At 39.4% G+C, this 24,105-nt stretch overlaps 1 protein-coding gene across 1 annotated transcript; it reads right to left on the bottom strand.

Annotated features, from left to right (window-relative positions):
* Nucleotides 1–312: 312 nt before the first annotated feature.
* Nucleotides 313–22,797, bottom strand: atp7a (ATPase copper transporting alpha). The gene is made up of 23 exons (XM_042493308.1): nt 22,564–22,797; nt 20,840–20,970; nt 18,363–18,867; nt 16,964–17,731; nt 16,524–16,736; nt 15,774–15,937; nt 15,372–15,533; nt 15,120–15,196; nt 13,341–13,563; nt 12,940–13,173; nt 12,759–12,850; nt 11,935–12,062; nt 11,295–11,449; nt 11,075–11,209; nt 9,810–10,004; nt 9,450–9,632; nt 9,120–9,333; nt 8,832–8,978; nt 7,795–7,937; nt 7,423–7,626; nt 6,330–6,447; nt 6,124–6,226; nt 313–5,985 (listed from the first exon to the last, which is right to left on the bottom strand). The coding sequence occupies exons 2-23, from the start codon at nt 20,957–20,959 to the stop codon at nt 5,712–5,714; spliced, it is 4,557 nt and encodes a 1,518-aa protein (XP_042349242.1). The 5' UTR covers nt 20,960–20,970; nt 22,564–22,797; the 3' UTR covers nt 313–5,711.
* Nucleotides 22,798–24,105: the final 1,308 nt, after the last annotated feature.

Below are 24,105 nucleotides of genomic sequence, written 5' to 3'. Positions count from 1 at the left end.
ACTCCTGATATGATTAACCTCTGTGAAAAATATTTTCTGTCACACTGAGGCCGCACTCAGGAGAGCTAAACGATCGTGCCAAAAAGTGTTATAATTTTAGCAAAACTCACTGGTTCTCACTGACCTTCACCAGTCTTCATCTGCAATAGTTAATCTACAGGGTTCCCACCGTCATGAGATTCCTGTTAAAAGTTATCGAAAAAAAACAAAATAAAAAAAAAAACTGTTTTCCAGGCCTGGATTTGGATCCAGATTAACAGAATGCTCTGGAAGAAATATACATTGATTTGGATATTTTTAAAAATAAATTTCCAAAATACCCAAGCAAGTTCTATGTTACCTAAAATATGTTCCGTAAGCTACTAATGTGAAGTCAAATACTGCGCTGCTGTTGAAACGGCACTAGTCAGGGGCGTGTCCAGGTGCCACCCAATTATGAAGGCTCTTTATCCATTTTTGTTTATAGGTGCAATTCAGTCTTAAACCTGAAAGGCATTATTGTGCCAGAGTTGTGTCTAGCCTGCCAAAAAGCCACAGAAAAGGAAGAAGAAGTGTTTTTATTTGGAGCGGAGAGCAGAAAGTAATTTTACACTTATGTGGTGTCACTCTGTTGCTATGGCGACACAGTCGACGCTGCCCGCAGCAGTGCTCGTACTTCGTGCCACCCTCCATAAGTCGGTGCCCTACTTGGGACATCTCCGTTAAAAAAAGTATGGACACACCACTGTCACTAATGTCATGTGATGACCACAGACCAGACTGGCATAGTGTCATTGTGTAGACCACGCCCCCTTTTGGGGGAAGAAGCACGACGTCACATCAGGAGAGAAACAGGCGGTTAACCAAGGCCTCCACACTGAGATCCCTCACACGTAAGATACGTAAATATCCAGTCTGTGTGGTACTCACACGTTCTATTTTCCATTCAAAAACAAAACTGGAAAACTGGTAAATTGAACTCAGTTTTTTAAAATTGTATTTTTTTTATTTGTCAGATCAATGTTTAATTAATCTAACAGGCCTAATTTAGGGCTCTAAAAACCTGTGTACTACTGTACAGATTTTAGAGCCACACCCACAGAAGTAAAAGCTGAGGAGGTTCAGAGGGAGAGATGTGCTATCACATTCATATCACATTCAGTCAGAATGCATCAGACTTGAATGTTTACTTTTCGGTTTATTGGAACATAAAGGGGGTAGCAAACACAAAATGAAACAAAGTTCTCTTAATCAGGATAAAGGATAAACTCTGCTTACCAGCACTATCAACCCATGTGATGATGGAGAGATGAGGGAAAGGGTGAGCAGAGTTTAAATAGACAACAGACAATAAACAGGTGAACTCAATCAGGTAACTGAGAGCAGAGAGTGAAAGGAAACAATCAGTGTTGAGGAAAGGAAGTGAGGTAAAGGAAGTGAGGCAAGTGAGGAAAAGTGTCAAAATAAAGGGGAATTTATTTTCCACAAAAGCTCTTTTATTTCCTATTTTTAAAATTTCCATTTCTCTATGCAACATCCAAAAATGAAATAAAAAACATCTTTATCATACATTGATTTGTCAAACAAGAAACACGGTTTTAGAAAAACTGGATTCAGTGTACTGTTTTTTAACAGTTTTTTTTACATGGAAGATTGATCAGCATTACACGGACCGTTCACTGTCAGTGTGCTGAATAAATAAATGATGCTGGTGACAGTTACTTCTGATGGATAGCATTAACTTGAATGGAGGCTGCTGCAGTCAGACTGTCATCTCCAACGTAATCTTGAGTTATGGGAAAGCTTTGAACATTAGCTGGTAAAAAAATTGTGGGAACCCTGAATCCAGGATTTTGTGATCACCATACTTACCACCAAAATTCACCAACTCATTCATGCCTTACACAGACTTGATTATTACCGCACAAAGAGACACATTTTAGATTTATGGCAGTTTTATCCTATGTTTTGAAGTATTAAAGTATATTTATATATACATATAGTAGATATGGATGTCAATACTTGGAAAAAATGACAAAAACTTTCACAAGATAGTATTTTTTGAGGCAAGGATTATATACAGAGAGATCCATCTAACCAATATATGTTTTAAATATGACATTTACTGTTATCAACTTGTCATACAGAATTACTTTGACCTCAGCGTGGTGAGTTCCCAGCTAAAATCTTGGATCGTTAACAACCTCCCTGCTCAGTATTTCATTATGTTGCCGTTAAAGTGAGAAACATGCACGCATTATTTATTGCACACGTATCAGCACCCACCGTCACAGAGATAAAGCAGGTGCAGCCTGATGTTGTAACTTTTGTTCTGTACCTGCTGTCAGTATTCAGATGATAATGCTCGTCTGGTATGTTTGGACACAGTTGGTGCAAACTGTGCTGTGTGGGCCTGCTGATGTATAAAAATGATGACTTTGTGTTTAAATAACAGCTAGAGTTCAAGGAGACGGTACAGCCACATGCTAGATTTATCAGTGGATATTTTAAAATCAGGGGCAAGATTAAAAAAAGGTGGACTTGAAGCGACAAAACCAACAAGCAGCATTTAACAAACCTATCCTCATTTTTAAACTTTAAAAATTATTTTAGATTCCATTGTGTGTTAAAATCATTTGGTTTAAGTAATGCAAATGTTTACATTTGAAATCCATTCAAAAATGCTTGTGAACAATGATTTGATTTCATTGCATCTTTTGCTCACCATGGTGTGTAATTTCTGTAAGGTGTTTAATGTTTAATATACTGTAAATCTACTGACATATATTGCTGTATAAGTAAGTTTACTTTAGATCGTCGGTGTTTCCAGAGAGATGTGTCGGAGTCGGAGCTGTTCCCTAGCTGGTTTGAAGTGAAGTTTGTTATTCTAGTGTTAAAGGTTAACTGAATGTAGCATTTTTTCCAAATACAGGTGTTTTAGTCCTTAAAAGCACAATGTTGTGACAGATTACAAATGCTGCACATTTAAAAAAAAAAAACATATTAAACCTGTTCAGTTCCCTGAACATAAAAGCAATTTCAGTTCATTCTTGATCAATTACGGAGTAAACTCAGCTTTTGGTAGACGTTGTCCCTCTGACTGCATCTAATGAGAACTAATTCCCCATTAAAGTGATCTAAAATATTAAATTAACTACCTAATATGTTAAGCTTCAATCTACCAAATCAGATGTGGTGTCACTACAGCCAAAGCGATACAAAGCGATTCAATGGGAAGAAGTCATTTACAGTTTGCATTGATTAAAATAATTATTTTAAAGAAATATTATGACAAAAAACTGTATTTGTTTTGCAGTACACTGGGGTGATGTGATGTTTAGACTAACTGGATGAAATAAAATTGATGAAATCTTGTAACTGGTGTTTGTTGCATGTTTTGGCTGACGGCTCCACAGCACCATCTTCTGGTGAAAGTGGACAGAGCCGAGCGACGTTACAAAAGCATTTTATTCCAAGGCACATAATGTTCAGAGGAAGGATGAAAGACAGCAAACATGGACTGGCTCACACAGATCTGAAGCCCTATGGACGTCTTTACAAAGCAGTGCACAAAAACAACAGATTGGCATGATTGCACTCAGCGAGCTGTGACAGCTACAGAAGCTAATATGTGATGGGAAAGTGGCAGGACAAACTGATGGCTCTTTTCATCATCAAAAATTAACATCTCCAGAAGTAACTTGACTGTAGTAATTATCTTCTGATTTGACAAAGCAGATAGAAATGCAGAAAATCTTTGTAGTATCTTACCAGGAGAAAAAATAAAGCAGTTTCACAAGAGCCTTCTACAATTGTAAGGTGAGATCTCAATTCTACAACCTGTACAATGTGATTGTTAAGAAACAATCTACTTAATCAACATTTGTCTCTCAGTAACTTGTTTGGTGGAACTGCTGAGACGCAGCTCTGTTTAGTCTGCTGATCCTGATGTGTCTTTGATCAAGTGCAACAGTGTGAATCACATAAAAAAACAGCAAAGAGTTGCACCATGTAAAGAAATTCCTGGAGACAGTAACATCTTGTCAAGAGTGACGACAGAACACAAACACATTTACAATGGGCCTTTTTCACAGCAGACATTTTTACTTGTGAGAAGTGAACCGATAATTAGGCCTGCAGGATATGCAAAATAAAAAAAAATAAATAAATAAAAAAAAAATTGCAAATCTTTTGACAGACTGTGATACAAGTTGTGATTTTAGTGTAATAGGCCTCTTTTACGTTTTATTTTTATTGAAAAAACCCCCAAAGCAAATATGATCACAATTTACTTTTTCATGTGCGTTCCCTTACATCTGGAATAGATTCATTTATAATGCTTTATTGTGACAAATTTAACCTTTCTCAAAAAACTGCATCTCCTGCAATCTGGATATTGCATGTGGCCATACTGCAATTTTCCTAGTATTTCAAATTTCAATTGTGCAGCCCAACTCAAAACCAAACCCAATCGTAATCTGCTAATTTTTTCTGTCTGCAGTAGTCTTCAGAGGTGTTGGAATTATGGGGTTGCAGATCATCGGCCACCATTTATTTTATTATCTACACTAGTGTTTTTCCTGTTAAGACAAGTCAAAAAGTCTCTGATGAAAAAGGCCTGGTTTTCTTAAAAACCTGCATCACAACACAAACCCTTCATTTTGCAACGAGCAAACAAAGTAATTCAAGCACAAAGTCATCCATGTAACAATTTCTGTTTAACAGCGAATAATGTTCACATTCATTGACAGTCATCTTGTATCATTAACCAAAGATGCAGAGGGTCGACACAACTACAGAAACCTCTGACAAGAGACTTCTATAGTTGGCGCCACCACTCACAGCCTCTGCTGTGAGTCGATGACCTAATCTGTGTTCACACTTTGTGCACATTAAGTCCAAGGTAACCTCTGTACACTGCTATCTTTGGAATGTGTTGGACTTTGCCAAGGCGGCACTTCAATTGGCACTTCGGGAACAATGACATTTACAGCTCACTCCATTAGCACTCTGCACAAAAATCTGTTTTCAGCAAGTTTCAAGACCTCTTTGATTGACTGAGTACATTTTACCTTACTCAGTTATTACACATTTTGGGAGATTGAAAGTGAAAATTGGCATTTGGATTCAACAACTTCATTTTTTTTCACAAAGGATATAATGAAAAAAAAGATAAATAAGGCTAATATAAATACTCTGAAACAGAATAATACAACAGTGTTATTATAATTTTCCGTTTAAGGAAATTAGTTAAAATATATCTCAGTGGTGTCCACTCTTACACAGGGCACCACTGTTCAAATGTCTTTGGATAAGTGTTTGAGATTGTACTGGCTGGTGACCACAGTGGCAGAGCTCGTCGTCACTCTGCTTCCTGCATGTGGACACCTGCTTCAAGGCTCCGAAGATGCTTCATGCCCCCCGACACGCAGAGAGTGTCTCAGGGTTGGTTGAAGAGTGTGCCCGAGGGCAGCAACCTCAACAAAAGATAGTCTGCAACTGAGGGAGAGAAAATTGCCCTCTCACGCTCTGAAATGCACGTGATCAGCTGGTTGCGATAAAAGAAAACCGGGGGCATGTAAGCTTTTTTTCAAGTCAAAAGTGCTGCCCTGAGGCACCTACAGCAGATGGATGGGCCATTATTCAGTGTAACCCTTTCAGCTTGGCCTAGCCTTGAATAAATGACCGTCTACTTAAGTATATAACAGTCGTTGCCGGCCCATGTGACTTTTTCAGCAAAACTCCTCCTCACACAGCGCCTCCCCCACCAGCAGTGAGTGTTTGTCGGGCTCACTGAGCACCAAGCTGTTGAGAGAGTGCTTGTCAGAGCGCAGGGAGTTGATGGAGGCACGGCTGTAGTTCACAATGCGGTCCAGGAGGCTGAGTCTGGGGGAGGGACGACGCATCTCACCCATGCCGATGTGGACACTGACATCAGAAAGGCTGCCCTGCCGCCTGCTGTTACCCAGTCTGGCCTCCAACTTCTCAGCACTGGGCTTGGTGTAACTAAACACCAGGGAAAAAGTGGAGATGGAAATAGAAAGTGATTGAAAAATGGTTTTAGATTATTAGAATCAAAAGGGAGAAAAACAAAACACACCAACAAAAAAAAAGGCCACAACAAAGCTTGACATATCTCATTACCATTTGAGTAGAAGGGAGGACAAAACCACAGAGACGGATGACAGCGCCATCGCAGCAGAGCCCATCCAGGGCTGCAACACCAGGCCAATTGGCAGGAATACACCTTTGAACAGAAACCGTTTACATTAGTGCTGCAGTCAAGATTATTGCAAGGATCCCCGGAAATGTGATGGCATCATTTGATTAAATCTTTTTCAGTCACGTACCAGCAGCAATAGGAATGCCAACCAGGTTGTAGATAAGAGCAAAGACAAAGTTGATCCTGATTCTCTTCACAGTTTTTTTAGAGAGGTCGATGCTGCCAACCACATCCAGGAGGTCATTCTGCAGACAAGATCGAAAAAAAAAAAGAGATTAAATCATGAGTCACATCAGATAAATGTTGCTTAATAAATTAAAAGCACAATACAAGTTAAATCTACAGAGGCTAACACCTTTAATTTAATAAGGCACCATCTTTATTTATTATAGGTTTAAGGAATACCTTACCCACACAATTTTTATATCAATAACTAACAGTGTGTTTCTTCATGCCTCCATGGTGACAAAAGAATCCACAAAAGTCGAAAATTCTTGATCTTCTGTTAACTCTCACACGACTCGTGCAGTATAATCCAATATGCCCAGTACCTCAAAAACACATTTCCACTAAACCCTTACTATTTAACATACTGTCCACAAGAACGGTTTATGTGGAAATATGTTAAAAAAAATGGTTGGAAAAATGAGACTTGGATTATACTGCAGGACTTGTGTGTGTGGGCTGGTAAACAGATGTTTTGATATAGTTTTGCTGTTGTTAAACATGGCCCTCATTTACTTTGAGAATTTTCACCGTTTTTGGATTCTTTGGTCACCGCAGAGGCATGCAAGAAAAAAATAACAGACTGTCATTTGTTACACACTGCTGATTTTAAGACAACTTAAGTGATACAAAATATAAAGCACTTCACAATACAGTGAATAAATATAATTATTACATAACAACTGTACTGTATTTTAAGTTACTGTACTTTTAAAATGGAAATGAATGTTACTCTCTTAAGTCACACAGGTACTGTGACATGTATCTTCCAAAATATGGCACGCTGCAGATTCACTTGTATTAGACTTTGGTATCATGATACAGTGTTGCATACTGTGCGGGTTCAGATCCTGTGTTTCACACTGCATCTGTTCTGCAGGGCAGATATGTCACGTTTGATGTTTTGATGTAATAAAACAGCCAGTCTGCATACCAGAGACATTCATTCATGACAGATTCATGACAAAACAAATCCTCCAGGCTCGAGTTCTCACCCTGATCAACACCACATCTGCTGCCTCTATGGCCACATCTGTCCCGGTTCCTATGGCGATGCCCACATCAGCCATGGCCAGGGCAGGAGAGTCGTTGACACCGTCGCCCACCATGGCTACTCTCTTTCCTGCCTGCTGCAGTTGCTCCACCTTGGCCACCTTGTGGGAGGGCAGCACCTCTGCAAACACCTTCCTGATACCCACCTGTGAGAGAGGCAGAGAGGCCGACAGGCTCAGACACACATGAGCAATAACACAGTCGACCTGAGCAATATGACAGTGATATAAAACTTTATTGTGATTATATCTTTTTACTTTTAGTTGTAAATATTTATGTCAACATTACTAATGCTGTCTCCTCTCTGTTCATACCTGAGCAGCAATGGCTCTTGCGGTCTTGCTGTTGTCTCCGGTCATCAGCACAACTTCCAAACCCATGCTGGTCAGAGTTTGGACAGCCAGCTCGGCCTCTGGCTTCACTGTGTCTGCTATGGCTATCATGGCACACAGCAAATCTACGCACAAAAGAAAATGCTTAACAATAAGAAGACAACTTATTCCCTCTACCTGAGCTGTAGACAAGAACCTAACTCTTAGGCCACATACACACTTATACCTTTTTGTTTTGAAAAATAACGTTGGTTACATTTATGTCCACATTGCTCCAGCATTTTCTGATCGCCTAAAACAGAGACTTTTGGGAAACGCTGCTGCCCCCATGCTGCTGGTACTGCTCTAATATGTCGCCATATTTGCTTTGTAATGACTCCCTTTTTTTTCTGCTGCCTGCTGATGAGTTCACACCATAGACTGGTTTACACTATGAGCGGCACAACAACAGGTTACAACAGTTTTTCAATGGAAGCCGGTGACATAAAGCCACAATATGACACCCAACACTTGTCACTGACGATGGGTGTGATGCACTAAAGACAAAATCACAGCTGGGTGAGTGAGAAGTACACAGCATTTGCTGGCCGTTTTTCTTGGCGACTTTGTGTCATTTACTCTGCATGTGAGATTCCACTGGATTCCTATCTGAGTTTCAGAAGAAGAATTTGGTAAATTATTTAACAAAAAATAGAAGTCACCAGTTATTCTGAGATTTTACAATGCAAAATCAGAAAAAAAAAACAATTTACAAAATCCTACTCCTCATTTCCCCAATTTTTTAAAGGGTTTTGAAAGTTTGATTTAAGACATTTTGATAACAATTTAACTTTACAATAATAAGGATCTGCGGGGATGATGACTATATGCTTTTTCAGGGTTGTTAATTCTTAAATCAGTGTTAAAACACTCATGTGTACACAGAAAACACATTAGTGTGGATGTAGCCTCAGCAGTCAGCCAGGATGTGATAGCACACAGATAAAAGGCTACATTTCATGTTCGACAGTACTACTCACTGTCCACAGCTACTAGAACAGCAGTGCGTCCTCTGCGCTCATGCTCAGTCATGGCTTCATCTATATCTGGTCTGATCTGCAGGCAGTTCCTCCTCATCCACTCTCTATTACCGATCAGGACAACGTAGGCGGCTGTGTGGACGAGGCCTATAAAGAGAGAGATCATTTGGGTTTGACAAAGTAAGGAAACATTAACTGCAACTGTGTCACTACCTAAATTCATAATCTAAGGACTGATAAAAATAATTCAGTACTTCTGTTAATTAAACAATATGTTTCCAAACATACTAAGTGGCTGTGGGTCCATGATGAGTGGATGGGAGCTGGTGGACGTCAGGGTGTCACTGATCTGGACGAGGACACTGTTGCGCTGGTTGTTGTCCTCGCTGTCGCTGTCGGCCTGTTTCAGCAGTGTCTCTGTGTTGCTGACCTGACAACGGATGCCACAGCCTGGCACCGCCTGAAAGTCAGTGCATGCGCCAAGAGACTCTGTGCCTAGCTCCTTCACACAGAGAACAATGGAAGTTTAAAGACACGATCATACGGAGGATTCACGTGGAGGATCTGAGACTTTATCCAAAGTGGAACGTGGAGGTTACATTTGAGGTAGGGACCAACCTGTTTGCAGTATTTGGTGATAGCTGCTCCTAGAGGGTGTTCACTGTTGTTCTCAGCTGTGCCCACGATGGCCAGCAGTCGGGAACGAGGCATCTTGTTCCCCTCCACAACTATCTTGACTTGGATAACCTTCGGGGCACCATATGTGATGGTCCCAGTCTTATCAAACACCACTGACTGGACCTGACAATAAACAGAGATAGGACATTAATCAAAACACAACATTATCAGGATAAATTTTTAATATTTTAACAGTATTTAATATGAGTAATATGTGACTAATGTGTTTAAACTGACAGTTGGTCTGTTACATAATTGGCGTTACATAATTTGAGTGTCATAATATCATCAATAACACACCTTATGTGCCATCTCGAGTGGCTCTCCTCCCTTTATCAGGATGCCATTTTGGGCTCCGACCCCTGTGCCCACCATGACAGCTGTCGGGGTTGCTAAGCCGAGGGAACAGGGACATGCGATGCATAACACTGTTATGGAGGCCTGGAAGGCAAATCGAATCACTGCCTCGGCCCTGGAAATGCTCTTGTCGTAACCCTACAGGGGGGGAAATGGGGCTGTTAGCTTTTATTTCACAGAAAATACAAATTACTTTAATATATGGAGGCTCATGTCCACCAGTGCGATGACAAAAAAATCCTATAAATCATTTTAATGAAAAACTCTCAGAATATCTCCAAATAATGACTGTGCATCACAGCACAATACGAAACTATTTCAAAATAAAACTTATTATCTCAAAACAATAATGAGAAATGTTTTAAAATAATGACTATTACAAAATAATGACTGAGTAATGTAGCACAATAAGAGACCCTATCAAAATAATAACTTTGTATCTAAAAAAAATGTTCTCAAAATAACGGCTTAGTATTGTCTTGTCTTTATTTTGAAGCACTAAGCCATTATTCTGAAATAGTCATTATTTAGAGACAAAAATTCTCATGTTGGGATGTTGGGAATCTAAGTCATTATTCTGAGATACTAACTCGTTTTGAAATGTTATAATGTTGCAATACTATATATTTATTTTGAGGTAAGTCATTCTGAGATACTAAGGAGTTTTTAGAGAAAGTTTCTCATGATTTTTGGAAAGGAAATCATTTTTTGGAGTCAGTATTTTGAGATGTTTCTCTTGATAGGCTAGTCGTTATTTTGCGATGACTAAGTCATTATTTTGGGAAAGTTTCTCATTTTGCAATAATATATCATTGTTTTGAGATAAGTAAGTCACTGTTTTAAAAGAGTTTCTCGTGGTTTTGCAAAAGAAAGTCATTCTTTTGAGATAATATGTCATTTTGGCAAACCTTCTCTTTGTTTTGCAATACAATTATTTTCAGATAAGTAAGTCATTGCTTGAGAAAGGTTCTCATTATTTTGGGATAGTTAATCGATCTTTTTTGCATCACACTGGCGGAAATGGACTTGCATATTTAAACCATCAGTGAGGGCAAAAAAAAGCTAAATAGCAAAAAGGAAAAACATCAAATGCAGTGGCAAAGCAGGTACATTCAGTCATGTTTAATTTTTAGATGTGGTTGTAATTTCCTGATGATATACTGGAGAAAAAGGTAAACTCAGTGAGAAGATTGAAAAAGGAGACTCACAGGGAAGTATTTCTCCACTAGAGAGAAGTCTAAAAACCCAATGACAATCCAGGCGATCAGCGTAAGAAAGGATATGCCAACAATGAAGGGCACAAAGTAGCCACTGATCTTATCAGCATACTGCTGGATGGGTGCCTAAAAATGAAAGGTCAGAGTTAAACACCTGAGAAACTACCATCCGAGCAGGTAGACAGTGCAGATCTCAAACCACATGACTCACCTTTGAAGTCTGAGCCTCCTCCACTAGTTTGACAATCTGAGACAGCGTGGTGTCCATGCCAACATGTGTAGCGCTGACGAGCAGAGAGCCATTTTGGTTAATGGAGCCTGCAATCACAGAGCTCCCGGGCTTCTTAGTCACCGGCATGGCCTCACCTGGAGTCACAAAGCAACAGCTGGTGAGAAAACACAACGGAAAACAGGAACCGGATGTCTGCAGCAAATACTGCAGCTGAGGCAAAAATAACAATTCAAACAACAACCATGGATTTATTTGTCCATATTCTAACATCATTCTCTGATTGTATACCGATACTATGTGACTAATTAGGGCACATAATTATTTTGGTAAACTGAGTCAACATTGCTCACTTAATCTGAGTACTTAGATTTTAGCATTTTTTTTAATGAACATATTTTATTGGCATTTTAAGAGTCATTACAAGTCATTCAAACAACGAACCCGCACCACCCCACTCCCTCATCCCCACCGGCCTTCTCACCAGAGGTTGAGGAATGAAAAAAAATATGACAACCGCATTACACATATCTAGATTATAGCATTTTATTGCCACTAATAACAACAGTGAGCCCTCTGTCAACATTAATAGATACTTGGTCCCTTATTCAGTATGACCAACCTGTGATCAGAGACTCGTCGGCCATTGAGTGCCCCTCGATGACCCTCCCATCGACTGGAAACTTCCCTCCAGGAACGACTTTCACCACATCGCCTCTCTGCACCAGCTCAACATCCACCTGCTCCTCACTGCAACACACACCAGTGTCACATAATGTTAGTGTTGGAAATTACACAACGCAAAAACAAGGGCTGAACAATTAAAATACATTTTTATCAAAGTTGAAATATGACCTACTGTAATTTTGAAATCGCAGATTTCTACATGGCTACATGTGCATCACAAAACCATTTTAAATTGTGCTGCAGAGATGTGCTGGCTTACACATCATAGTCAGAGCCAAGAAAAGATCTTTGTTTGATGCAGATCCCTGCCAAAATCACACCATAATCTTTTTTTTTTCCCAAGAAAAAGCAGAATAATTATGTTAAAATGATCATTCTCTGTAATATCACAAATCATGTAATACCAGTTAAAACTGCAATTTTATTTATTTTTAAAATTGTACAGCCCTTGTCGATATAATGCTAGACATTTGCTCTTTTATTTCCCTTTTATTTTCTTTTATTTGATTTTTTTTTATGGATGAATAGTGGTGTTTTTAGATAGCTAAAAATTAAAACTGGACATTAAATCTGAACCCCAGCTGGAATTTACAAATATTTGTGCTATTCTTTAGGTGGAAAATCACTTGCAGTCTTTGTTATGTCACATTAGACCTTTTACTGACATTTACACAGCAAACATTTAGATATGCTGTAATCTAAAACCAAATAAAGATATGAAAGGTTCTCGTAAACAAAATAGGCACAGAGAACGAGTACCTGAGAATGGACTTGTCACTGCCGAGAGTAACCACTGTGGCCTCCGTGGCTTGTAGAGACATCAGCTTCGACAAAGCCTCAGATGTTTTGCTCTGGGTGGAAGAAGAAGATTTTAAAGTGACTTAATACATTAATTTGAGGTGCTACATTTAATGTCGTTGATATTTTTAAAGAGCAAAACCTTGGCTATCTGTTCTAGCCAGCGTCCCAGGGAGATGAAGACAAACAGCATTGGTGGCGTGTCAAAGAACGTGATAGGGTTGACTTTTGCCTTCTCCACCATGGCCACTATTAGGACAACCAGTGAGTATGTGAAGGCTATTGAGGTAGCCAGGACTATAAGCACATCCATGTTTGCAGATCTGTGTTTGACGGCTTTGTAGGCTTGAATGTAGAAGTAGCGACCTCCAATGAACTAAAGAGAGGAAAAACAGAAAAGCTTGTATTCACTAAAACACAAAATGTAATTCAAAGTCCATCCCCTCTCCGAAATAAGTGCCTCTGTCAAAGTTTAAATCTGTATGTTTTGCTGAAATTTGCAAGTCAAATTTCTTGGAAGTGCAGTTAATCCCACTGATTTACCTGCACAGGCACACAGAAGAGGAAGGAGAGGAGGTTCATGATGGAGAGGCCTGGGAGCAGCTGTCTCTCCAGGAACATGGTGGAGTGGTAGTGGTTGCGGTCCTCCACTGTGGCGTTGTGTCGATGTGAAGCGTTCATCTGGTGGTCCATGATAATCATGTAGGTCATCATGCCCATCACAGGCACACAGAAAATCAAGCTCACCAGGAAAGATTTCCTCCACCTTAGAGAGCAGAGACAGTCGTGTGTTAGTGTTTTAACTTTCCTTACAGCAGGGAAAAGCAAATTTACATGGATATTATTCATCACTGCACCAGACATCGGACCACAAGCACTGCATATACAGTATAGAGTACACTGAACAGATCCACATTAATACAGTATGCTACAGTCAGCCAGTATGATTGCATGATATAAATAGTAGATAAAAACTGAACCATAACCATGACCCTTATGAGCTTTAATCAATACTATGTTTACATACTTATGTTTCAAATCATTGTTCCCCAACCAGAGATCTCTAAGTTGACATGAAACTCTTTGTGGCCTAAAGGCCCTGACACACCAAGCAGACAGTCGACTGTGCATGTGGCCCTAGTCCTGCACTGTTGGGTCAAATCAGTCTTTGTATGCTTTTTTTTTTAGCCAATTCAGCATGTTGAATCAGTGTCGGAGAAAGCGGAGAGCTTTGATGAATGAAATCACTCTGATTGGCCGTTCAGTTCAGCGCAAGAGAAGAGAAACGGAAATTAGTAAATAAAGAGCTACATTCAGGACGGGCTTATGTTCGAACAAACTTGTTGTATTAGTTCAGATTCTTTGTCTTTAGCCATTGAGCTCTTAAACAGATAGCCTTCTGGTTTCCCTGTTTGGATGACGATTACAGATGACTGCTATCTGCTGGTATGGAGAGTTGTTTCCTCGAATGCAAATGCAGAACGTTGTGGTGCGTTAGTGTGCAACTTTTTGGTCAAGACAAAGGCGATGTGAGGCAGAGCAACAGTTGGCTTTCTTCGCTGTTAGTTATTTGATGCTAGTTTGGTGTGTCTGATCTTTTAGACAGATCTTGAAGGGTGAGTCAATCTACGCTCTTTTCCAGGTTTTTTAAATGAAAACAGCCACTCAGCTATTCATAAAAAAAAAAGCAGTGACAGGTTAGAGCGGCGAGAACTGAAAATAAATAATAAAAATAACTGAAAAGGTTGGTTAACTGAAAGGTTAGTTTGGATTTTTTGAAGTGGAGTTGTTTAAGAAATAGTCAGTGTAATATTTTTACCGCTTTACTGTGCTGTCAGCTTTTTCTGATGGGGAATATTGACAATAACAGTATTTCCACTTTGCAGTACACAAAGAGCTGCTGGTCCGCCACTGCCTCAATCAGTTAGTTTGCTTGACTAACTACAAAATATTTCTGATTTTGATTCTGGAACACTTCTGGGAAGCTATATTATGATATAAAAACCTTTGTTTTTTAAAAAAAAAAAAGCTATAAGGAGCTCCAGAGAAGCTGTGTGCTGTAATAACAGAATCTATTCGGTAATGTACAACCATTTTTAGCAGCTGCCTGATCTAAAGTAAGAACTGTTTTCTGAGGAGTAAGTCAGATAAATTATTGCCATTTAAAATACAATAAAAAAACCCAAAAACATTAAGTACAATAGGGATTCAAGCTACATCTGACAACACACTCTGAGTTGGGGAGACAAATAAAAATTGATAAAAAAGCATAAATGGGGGACTCTCAAATGTTCTTGCTGTACAGAAAAAAATGCTTCTTACTGTCGGATCTCTTTGCTGTGGTCCAGGTGACTGGCAGTGCGGTCTCTCTTTACCAAAGATGCTTCAAAGCCCAGATTCTACAAATAACAGTCACACTGTAGATCAAACTTCATCCTCTTATGATAATGCACTATAGATAACATCAAAAAATCATTCTCTGGTTTGCATCAATATCAGTTGGTGTTACCATGCAAAAAGAAAAATTGCTAAAAATAATTGTATAAATGTTTAAATAACAAACGGGAACAATACCTCAATCAGCTTGATGATGTCTCGTGGCCCTATAATTTCCGAATCGTATTTAATATGTGCTTTGTTGGTTGCCAAGGCAACAGAGGCATATATAATACCCTTTTCTCTCATAAGGCTGGATTCGATTTTGTGCACACAAGAGGCACACGTCATTCCTCTGACCTGAAAGAAGGTGAAGAGGAGCAGTCAAGTAGAGAAAGGGAAAAAAATAATTTAAAAAGGGTATGAAGTGGGAACAGACATGACTCATTGCATCAGCTGAAAAGGAGGCTGCACGTGGGCTTCTTGTCATCTAGTGATTGAAATGTTTATTTATGGATTTCATATTGTGGAATTTAATTACTGTGTTGAATGCATGCTGTCTTCTTAATCCAAAACAAACATAATGTCACGTTTACTCACCACGAGTTCAAGGTTTCCGTCTGAACCTTCATAGTCCTCCATAACAGAAGCAGTGAAGCCCAGCTCTTTCACACACTCAGCTATCTTCACAGGGTCAATGAGCTCGCTGTTGTATCGCACCTCTGCTTTACTGGCCATTAGTGCAACCAAAACTGAGTAGATACCTGCAAAATATTTAAGATTTTCTCCTTAGCTCCTGGTGAAAGCAATAAGGTACAATTAATACCCACTGACATGAAACTAAAGGTCCAGTGTGTCCGACTCAGTGGCATCTAGTGGTGACATAGCAGAATTGAAACTTCTGTGTGCGTGTTGGGGAACTACAGCTGCTGACATGATCTCCAGTCAGTGTTTGATTTTTCCATTCTGCGCTCCTGGAGAACAACATAGTTAACTGAAAAAGGACAAGCTCCTTGACAAGTTATGTCATTGTTATTGTCAATAAAGCGGTCCAATACGCATGTTTTATATCACGAGAGGCCGATGCTGTTGTGTTACACGTCATGCCAGTCACGCTTCTTTTGATTCCAAGATGCTGGCACGCTATCTAAAATCACACACTGGAGTGGTATGATGCTGCCCTTGTTTGGTTCTGTGCAAACCAAAAAAATGCATCAGGAAGGGTCTTCATAGCAGCCCCATCGCACCACCTCGGTGTAAAAAGGACTATTGTTAGAATAATGTATCTGCTAATAGATGCCTCAAAATGCTACATACTGGATCTTGAAATATTTTGCCGTTTACACTGACCAGGTTCGTTTTTGAGGTTTCTCTCGATGTTTGCCACACATGAAGCACAGGTCATCCCTCCAATCTGGATGTAGCATTTAGAGTGTGTGTCTCTGGTGTGTCCCTGCGAGGCTTCTTTGTGTAGGTCGTTGTCCGGCTCCTTCTCTTTCACATGTGCTAGACTTGAAGACTTTAACACATTTGGATTTGGTGCAGGCAGCAGTGAGTTGGTCTCTGTGGAAAACAAATTATAGTTTTTAAACGGAAAATTTGCAGTTAGCTAAGATGTCTTAACCTCAGAGTTAAACTACCCCCGCTGGCTGAGGAGCACCCAGAGGCACCCAAGTTAAGCTTTAGACTACCTGTAGGGAATTTTTCAGGCAAAACACTAAAATTAAAGCAGTTTTAACCATTTCATTTTGTGAGAAATTAGCTCACAACCAGACCATCTATCCTCTCACCTGGTAGGAAGGCATCAAAGCCCATGTCATCTATGGCCTCCCTCAGCTCCTCTGGCGTGGTCAGGAGGGGATCATACTCAAAGGTCCCCTGGTGATCAGCCAGAGAGACCTGCGCTGAGATCACCCCCTTCCTTTGGGAGATCATGCCTTCGATGGACTGGACACAGGAGTTGCAGGTCATCCCCTCTATGTGAATATTAACTACAGACGCTAGAGGCTGAGTAAAACATGGCTGTGAGGCAGCAGGTTTGGCCTGAGTCACTCGTGCAGGCTGTGGTGACGGTAAGGCAGGCGTGGGCGATGTGGAAACAAGGCCAGAGGTGTCCCAGGGTTCAGTCTTGAAGTTTCCTGGAGGCAGCGCTTCAATGGCTCTCTGCAACTGAGCCTCAGAGACCTTCAGAGGATCGTAGCAGATGGAGGCCTTCTCCTCCTCCAGAGAGACCACCACAGAAGAGACGCCAGGCAGCGAAGAGATATTGTCTTGTATATTGACCACGCATGAACGGCAGTGCATGCCTTTCACCCTGAGCGTGGTGAGTGTCGTGTCTACGAAAATTTCGGTCTCCTCTGATGTCTCCGATGGCGAAGAGACTGTTGTCTTTTGAGAATCAACAAAACGTTCGATTTCACTGGGGGACAGCTTCAGGGGGCGAGGCTTAGACTTGACAAATGCCTTAAAGCCAGCCACAGCAATCTGATCTGTGATGGTTTGGACAGTGATGAGGTAAGGCAGGTACACAATTGTAGCTTCCTGAGTCTCCAAAACAACTGTGGAGAATAAACACGACAAGACAGGACAAAGTTAAAAATACAAATGCATCAAGTGTTAAAAAAAATCAAATTCTCTGGAAAAGGATGTGACTGTGCATAAAAAGACATGAGGCATAGAAAATATACATGCACATTCATCTGTTATTTGCATTCTTGAAATGTATGCACATGAAGTGTTGTCATGGTATTTCTATTTTAATAAAGGACTGAAATCTATTGATTTTATGATTCATTCAAATTAATTTGCTGCCTTGTGTAATGCACAGTACTCTTTAAATTAAGACTATATTTAAAACTGCCATGAGGATAGAAGTTTTTGTGATTTGGAAAATGTTCATTAAGGACAATGTATATAGAAACAACATACAGTTGGGAGCATGTACAACCAGCTCACACACAATGACAACTCTGTACTTGGCAAACATAATCCTATCAGTTAACATGTCACTCCTCACAACAATATCAGTGGAAGGATTTCATGAGTCAGCGTCAAATCCCACTGAGCAGCCTGTCGGTGGTGAACAATCCTACATTAGTTTAGTGCAGCAGCTGTGTTACAACATCACTGTTAGCTCAGACACGGAAGCAACACACAACTACAAGCTTGTTAAAAGTTAAAGTACATCACCTTTGATCTTTTCAATCCCTTTCAGTTTTCCAATCTTCCCTTCAATAGTGGTGGTGCAGGAGTGACAGGTCATTCCTTCAATGCTCAACTTAAGGAGCGCCACCCCGCCTCCTGTGGTGTGAGACGGGGACAAGGCTGGGCCTTTTTCCATGGGGCTGCTGGGTGTCGGGATCTCCAGAGGCGTTAGGCTGGCCACCAGGTCACTCAGCTGCTGTGAGGAAGTCAGGGAACGAACAAAGGTAACAGTGAAACCCATCTGGGCTGGGCTCTCTCTGACATCCAGCACTCCCTGAATCTGGGATAGCTTCTCCAAAGCCTCCTGTTGGGCTGCAGGTGCCAGGCCTGAGGTGGGGATCAGCTGGGTATCTGTCGAGACGGGTGTGGCTGCACTGGAGTCTGATAGACTTGATTCAAAGCCCATGTCCTCGATGGCCTCTGACAGAGACTCTGGGCTCTGTTGGCTCTGGTCAAATATGACAGTTGCATTTTTCTGCTCTAAGGAAACCTGAAAAATAAAAGTCAAGGTATGGGATCAAAAGGTCAATTTTAAGAGAGAGATTTATGATCATGAAGAAATGATTGATTCTGTGTGAATGTTTAATTTATGTATTCATATAGGCCTTTTCACACAGCACTTCAGGCTGGTGAGCTGTGTGTAGGGATGCACGACAATATAAGCACGTCATTGGTATCGGCAGGTATTGGCTTTAAAATGAAATATCAGAATCGGATCAGATTTCTCTCGATATCACAAAACTGATTTTTGTCAACGGTTACAAAACATCAACCCTAAGTTGACGTATTTTTCTAATTTTGCAAAATGTATAAATATTACAGACACTGAAAAGAATGGTATTTTATGTCTCCATCTGCTTATGGGCCATCGCAATAAGAGTATGTATAATGTGATATTAATTCCACTACAAAAGAGACTTAATGATGACTAAAATAAGGTGAGGAATGAAGTTGATATATTGATATCGGTATCGGCCAAATGAGTTATTATATATTGGATTGACATCACTTCTCTTGTGCTGCATCCAGACACCTCTACATGTATTTAAACCTTTAAATCCTGAGCGAGTTGGTTTGCTTTCTTTCGAAAACATGGGGGAAAAGGTCAATGAGCAACACCTCAAAAAAATGTCATCCATTGAGCAAAAATAAATAGATTAGAAAATATATATTTTTAAAAAGCTAGGGGAAAATGTAAAAAAAATTTTTTTTATAATGATCATAAATACATATTTAAAAATATTTTACAGAATAAATCCCATTTTTAAGTCCTTTTTTCTCATTTCCTCATTTCTTTGTAGGTTTTTTTTGTTTGTTTGTTTTAATTTTTTTGTTTTGTTTTGATTTTTTCTGAATTTCAGGTAATTTAACATTTGTTTATACTAATTATTGGGTAAGTTCTTTTTAAGTTGCTCACTGCCTTCATCCTTTTTTTTTCTTTTTTTTTAAGAAATCCAGCCAATTTGCTCAGGTTTCAAATAGTTGATCATATTAATTGATTTAGATCATGTAAAAAGAAAAATCTTTTTTTTTTATGTAACCATAGTCACATCCTTCAATCCCTTTTTTGTTTAATAGTATTTTTACAGCCATACTGTGAATCTACATTGTCTCAACAATGAACCTCAACAAGTCTATGGCCTTGGTAAGCTCACAGTGTGCTTGTCAGCATGATGACCCTCAACTCTTCCTCTTAAGCAAAAGGAAACATGTGACACACTGAAGGGATCACTTGACTGAGCTGTAAGTTACAACCCGCAGAGGGGGTTTAGTTATAAGTGAGCATGCCTGCCCCTTGGATTAACTTTTTTTTCTGAGAATGAGAGTTGGGGGAGGGCAAGGAATAAGACTGTTGTTCCAAGAAAAGTCTATTCACTCCTCCCAGATCATGTCTATAAAAATTAACTTAAAATAACCCAGGAACTAAATTCTCTTATGACATAAATGACATTACATTTCCTGTGGGTACAAACTACATATCGACCTGCTGTCACTGTTCTGCAAAGGGCAGAGCTCTATCTGGTACACACTATTACGTTATCTTCTCATTTAACCCCAGCCTGAGGGGTAAACACACCACAAACAAAACAGCAGACCACAACTATTGCAATTTAGCTTCCTCTTACGTCTACATTGATTTTGTAGGTTGTATATCAGACCAGCTAGTCCTGAGGGAGTATGACTATGGGATTAATCAAACTGCATTTGCCTTAAACAGACAGGAATCTTTAGTTAATTCAATAATGAATAAATATAATGTCTGTCTCAATACCTTATTTTAAAATACAGACTTCACCCATAGTACTCATTTCAGATCCTGTTTTCAAACTGGAAGTGCCAGCAAGAAATTTTAAATCACCAGATTTTAAGAAATGCATCACAACATGGAAAAAGATGCTATGTGGTTGGAAAAATTATCTTTCTCTTCCCTTTCTCTCTGTCTTTGCAAAGACTGCGTTTACCTTTATATGTATCACTCCAGGGAGCGACCCGATGCGCTGCTCTATGGACTGGACACAGGAGCCACAAGTCATACCCTCCACTCCGAGGGAAACTGAACACAGATTGACTTTCTGCGTCATGATTTCTTCGTCTAAAAGGACACAAGGACCAAATTTATTATCAAGCATAAAACTTAAAGTTAATGGCTTTAAAAAAGAACATACAGAAAAAAGCATCACAGTTTCAATGCAAAATGAAAGTGACTAGTAGGCTCTTCTCACGAAATGTAAGGAAAAAACCAAAAAAAGTCATGACTACTGAAAACAGTAGTCATGTTGGGATCTTGGGGACACACAATTTGGTAAAATGGCAGTATGCATCATATAAATCTGATTTTTATTTTAATTAAAATCAAAAGATCCAGTCATATATTACTGAGAGCCACAGGGCCTGATAGCTGTAAGAGGACAAAGTGTTTCACTAAAAAATGTAAGCTGTTTTCTGCCTACACCTGCAAGCATCGTAAGCAAAATGAGATAGGAAAACACTTTAGCATAATACTTACTTAATGTCACCCCACCCTTTTTAAAAAAAGATAAATCAATTTTGTATTGCCATTTCTTGTAAATCAAGGCTGAAAATGAACAAAGAATCAAATACCATTGTGAAGAAGCAAAGGACAAAACTTAGTGCTGCACCAATGCTGCCGATTGAGAGCTGTTTATATAATCTATAACCAGTTTGTTCACTGCTGACACCTTTGCTTGCCAAAAAATGACACCGTTGTACAAGAATGCATAAAATGTAAAATCACAAGACAGCTTCTTTCCTTGCTTAGAGGCATAGTATTAGAATAATGAAGCAACAGCCGGTTAAAGCTCAAAACATTTAGTCACTTTCATTAAAACTACAGTCTCCTCCAATTTAGTGATACACTGACAGAACTGACAATTTTGGGGAGAACAAATTATCATAATTTTTTTCCTCCATGAATATTGTGCATACTCAGCACTTTGCTGCCAAGTCAATGTTTACCTGAAAGATGACAACTGTCAGCTCTTCTTGAGTTTTGGAAGACACCTGCCACACCAATACAAGGTCATCCCAAGCTTGGTCATGTGGACTACAGCATTTTTGGATGTAACATTAGCCATCTAATCACAAACTGATTACAATCAAACACTGATCAGATTTGAGACTGGTTTACATCTGAGACACTAAACGATCACAACTGATGGACTGAAAGGACAGCGAGCCAGCAAGGCAATGGGTGTCGATGAGTATAAAACATAAGTAATCGAATAAAATATCTGTCTCGGAGAAGATAACCGCAATTCAATCCGTTTATAGAGCAAAGAAAAAGTCAACATACTGATGTTTTTGATGCTCATTATCACTAAGGCAGTTACTGATCCGATATATTTAGCTACAGGCAGTCTTTGTGGTATCTACACATAATTTATAACTAAGTTTTGCGACTGGGTTAGAAAAATACTCACACTGTTACGTGTTTAAGGCTAAATTTAGGCAGCTAACATTAATCTAGCTTGATTTAGCTAAATACTAAGCATGAAAATCAACGTTAGCTTTCCGCGTGCTTGTTGCTTAACTCACAAAACAATGTACAGTTTAGTCAGCTGAGGGGTCAACAAGACAATTAATATTTCCTTGACCTTTCACACAAAGTGTGCCATTAGTTAAAACAAAGCTAGTTTAAGCATGGAAGGAAATACACAGCTCTTACCTGAACGTTGGTCAAAGGGAAGTAATCACTTAGCTACAGGCTACTGACGCTGGCTGTCAGACTGTGTGGCTAAGCTAACTAGCTAGCTTCTTCTCTTCACACTACGTTACAGGCAACAAAACACGTCGTAGCATCTCGCTGCCAGAAGAGTGCCGGAATAATTGTTTTCTTTCCCCGTTGTCACAAAACTCGGCACTGTGAAGCTGTGTTTCTTTCTTCCTCTCATGTCGACGTAACTGACGTCTGCTGCGTCACTACCAGGGAGCGGAGCTACACGCAAGCCCCTCGCAACATACCATGGTAAATATGCCCTACATTTAAGCTGTCAGGCTGCATTCACTCCCATGTAGCGTACAACTGTTATCAATACAACGAAAAATACGTTATATGAACTATGTTAATGCATTATTAGATTATACTTTATTCGACATCATTTTCAGTCCATTAATTATTGTTTATTTTTTATCCAAGTATCCCCAGTAGAAGCACATAAATGTACCCCTGATCTTCCTGCACACTGACATATGGCTACAGTAAAAACATAAAATACAGTTTATGATAACTAAAGAAAAAACAGCACAGACATAAAATAAGAGTGCAGACAGATTAAGGTGTAAAATAATCTGAATGCTGGACTAATGCCTATATGAAAAGAAAAATAAGAAATACATGATAGTAGGGTTTTCTAAGTCTAAACAGCTAGTCTAAGCAGTACAATTACAGAAACAAGAAGAAAAACACCTACAGACATTAAGTGATAATAAGCAAATAATATGGCAAGCAAATTTAGATAAAGTCATGAAAAAGGCCTGAATTCATGACGGAAAACTGATACATCTGTCAAAAAAAGAAAAGCACACGGCCTGTGAAAAATAAGAGCCTAACAGGCGAAATTCGGGGTGTACATACTATCCTCAGTATAATTCGTTTCGTTCTCCTTGACTCCTTTGGTCCTTGTTTTGTCTGAGCTGCAATTGTCGCTGCATAATCAATACGTCCTGTGTGATCAGGATACATCACCAGCTACACTCTAACTCACATAACTTGAAGCACCTTTGATGTAACATTGCAAAATATAGCCTACTGGTTGTCCTCATGGGGGCGCCTTTAACACAGGGCAAACCTGCCAACTCTCCTGCTGCTGTCCAGCTGGTATTGACTGACCCCTAATGTGCACGTGACATAAACATTTGACCATGGTAATAAAATTGCAACTTCTAGTCCATTTAGTTATTATATATTATGACACATGTATACAAACCCTGGCATTATGAAATTATTTTTTGTTTGCTTTTTAGCTTTTATCTTTTCATGGTATCCTTTCATGTATTATTTATCTGTTTATTGTTTGTTTTGCCCTGCTGGTTATCAATATGCATTTTTGTAAATGCTCTTGTGCATAATAAAGAAAGTTTGAAAAAAATACCCCACCTCTCTGAATATTTTAGGGATGAAGCATCTTGCTGACTGGCTGGAGGGGTCCTGCTTTATTATTGGGGAATACCCTGTTTCATTTGTGAAAAAAATGGGATATGATTTTAT

Source organism: Plectropomus leopardus, chromosome 9 (assembly GCF_008729295.1).
Source record: "Plectropomus leopardus isolate mb chromosome 9, YSFRI_Pleo_2.0, whole genome shotgun sequence".
In the NCBI taxonomy this organism is placed as follows: domain Eukaryota; kingdom Metazoa; phylum Chordata; class Actinopteri; order Perciformes; family Serranidae; genus Plectropomus; species Plectropomus leopardus.
Note: the sequence above shows the minus strand (reverse complement) of the source record. Positions and strands in the feature narration are given on the sequence as shown.

Coding starts and splice junctions, on each gene's coding strand:
- atp7a (XM_042493308.1), bottom strand. CDS start 20,959: ATGACGCAGAAAGTCAATCTGTGTTCAGTTTCCCTCGGAGTGGAGGGT. Junction 13,564..15,119: donor CACAGCAAAGAGATCCGACA/GTAAGAAGCATT, acceptor CTGCTCTCTAAG/GTGGAGGAAATCTTTCCTGG. Junction 12,063..12,758: donor AGTGACAAGTCCATTCTCAG/GTACTCGTTCTC, acceptor TGTGTGTTGCAG/TGAGGAGCAGGTGGATGTTG.